At 35.4% G+C, this 1,800-nt stretch overlaps 1 protein-coding gene across 1 annotated transcript in view; it reads right to left on the bottom strand.

The window, feature by feature from the left end:
* LOC106812427 (kaptin-like) overlaps nucleotides 1-1,800 on the bottom strand; it is a 12,024-nt gene that overhangs the window by 9,519 nt on the left and 705 nt on the right. Inside the window, exon 2 of the mRNA XM_014816309.1 lies at nucleotides 770-852. Coding sequence (XP_014671795.1) covers nucleotides 770-852 — 83 coding nt within the window. The remainder of the gene's footprint in view (nucleotides 1-769; nucleotides 853-1,800) is intronic.

Below are 1,800 nucleotides of genomic sequence, written 5' to 3'. Positions count from 1 at the left end.
ATTATATCATAATAATAATAATATAATAATAATAGTATAAATCATATATGTTCATAGCAGGAATTTTGCATTAAAGATATTGTCAATGAAATCTTGTAAAACGAACCAGACGAGTATGACACCACAGACTGTTTGTTATCTGCGTGTCTATATAATATGCTATATAATTGCCAAACCCTACCTAATTTGCATATTTTTTTTAAATATCAAAACCCCTAGCCTTTATTCATTCACATACCAAAAATGAGCAAAATCCGTTGAACCTGAACTGATTAATGGCAATTCCCATTTTTGGCAAAAAATTGCCGTGGCTCGAAAGTATGTCGACTGGCGTGCTCCAAAATAGGACGTTTAATATGGGAGCATAGCAGTAACAACTATACCCAATTTCAAACATGTGGGTCAAACGGTTCCTGGAGTTATCGTTGACCGTAGTCAAATGTTGACGGACGAATGGACGGACGGACGGACGGACGGACGGACGGACGGACGACGGACGACGACCTATGGCAATAGCTCAGCTTAACGATGTCAAGTGGAGCTAAAAATCAGGAAGTTAAATAATAATAAAATATTTAATATTCAATGATTTAAAACAAGTATACAAAAGATTATACATCTATATCAGGCTAAAGCCAAACCACAAAATTTTTAAGAGTGGACTTAGTGATGACACTAAGTCTCAAGAGCATATATGCACAAACAACCTGACACAGAATATTATTTTTATCATTCTTCACTTAAATAATTACGATCATCTATTCCTTACCTTAATAAACGTTATTCCAATGACAACTCCATTTCCATAATTAGACTTATTAAAAGCATCAATTGACACTATTTCTGCATCGCCTAGAACAGTAAACACATACATATGTTAACTGCTGGACATGACCTAATAGAGATAGAAATATGGCTTGTTAACAAGGCACTACACCAATAATAAAGTGTAAATAACATAAGTATTATTATACAACAACTATAAACCTGATTAATTACGCACGAAGGGTCGTTGTCGTATCAGGAGGTACAACTTATATGTACCCGAGGTAGTTTTAGGTTGTTTAGTATTATGTTTATATTTTTATATGAGGTATGTTTAGGGTTAGGGTTAGGATTAGGGTTAGGGTACACTTCTGTAGTACAAGTCTGGTACACTTTGTGTATACATATATGTACCTCGGGTACATATATGTAGTACCTGATATGACAACGACCCCTTCAGCATTAATTACTGAATAGCACACACCTCTCTACAGACTTTTGATCACACATACATTATATATAATTCCCTAACACTTAGGTAATTATGTATAAAGTGGGCATACAAGGCTCTAGAAGAAAAATGAAATACTGCACCCAATCACTATAGTAGTATCTAAATGACTTTTTGTAGGTTTACTGGGGCACGAAGGATCGTTGTCGTATAATGGCGTATAATATGTACCCGAGGTAACTATTTAATATGGTTAGGGTTAGGGTTAGGGTGTTAGGGTTAGGGTTAGGGTTAGGGAGTAGGCGTAGGCAACATACTTGCCGACACCTCGGCTACTACATATACGACAACGACCCCTTCAGCTTTACTGGGTGTCTTATACCCCCGTACAGACTGCAAATTTTATGCTACATCAAACTATAGTCCATGCCAGGCCTAGACTAAATTTTTACAGTGTGTATAACTACTATTAATACTATTATTATTAATAATTAAGTTTAACTATTAGTATTAATAATAATAGTATTATTAATAATTAAAAGAGCCGCAGAGCGTCTGGGCTCATCTGAGGTCTGTTGCTACAG

This window comes from Priapulus caudatus, unplaced genomic scaffold (genome assembly GCF_000485595.1).
Source record: "Priapulus caudatus unplaced genomic scaffold, Priapulus_caudatus-5.0.1 Scaffold21, whole genome shotgun sequence".
In the NCBI taxonomy this organism is placed as follows: domain Eukaryota; kingdom Metazoa; phylum Priapulida; class Priapulimorpha; order Priapulimorphida; family Priapulidae; genus Priapulus; species Priapulus caudatus.
The sequence above is the reverse complement of the archived record's forward strand: the minus strand, read 5'-3'. Positions and strand labels throughout refer to the sequence as shown.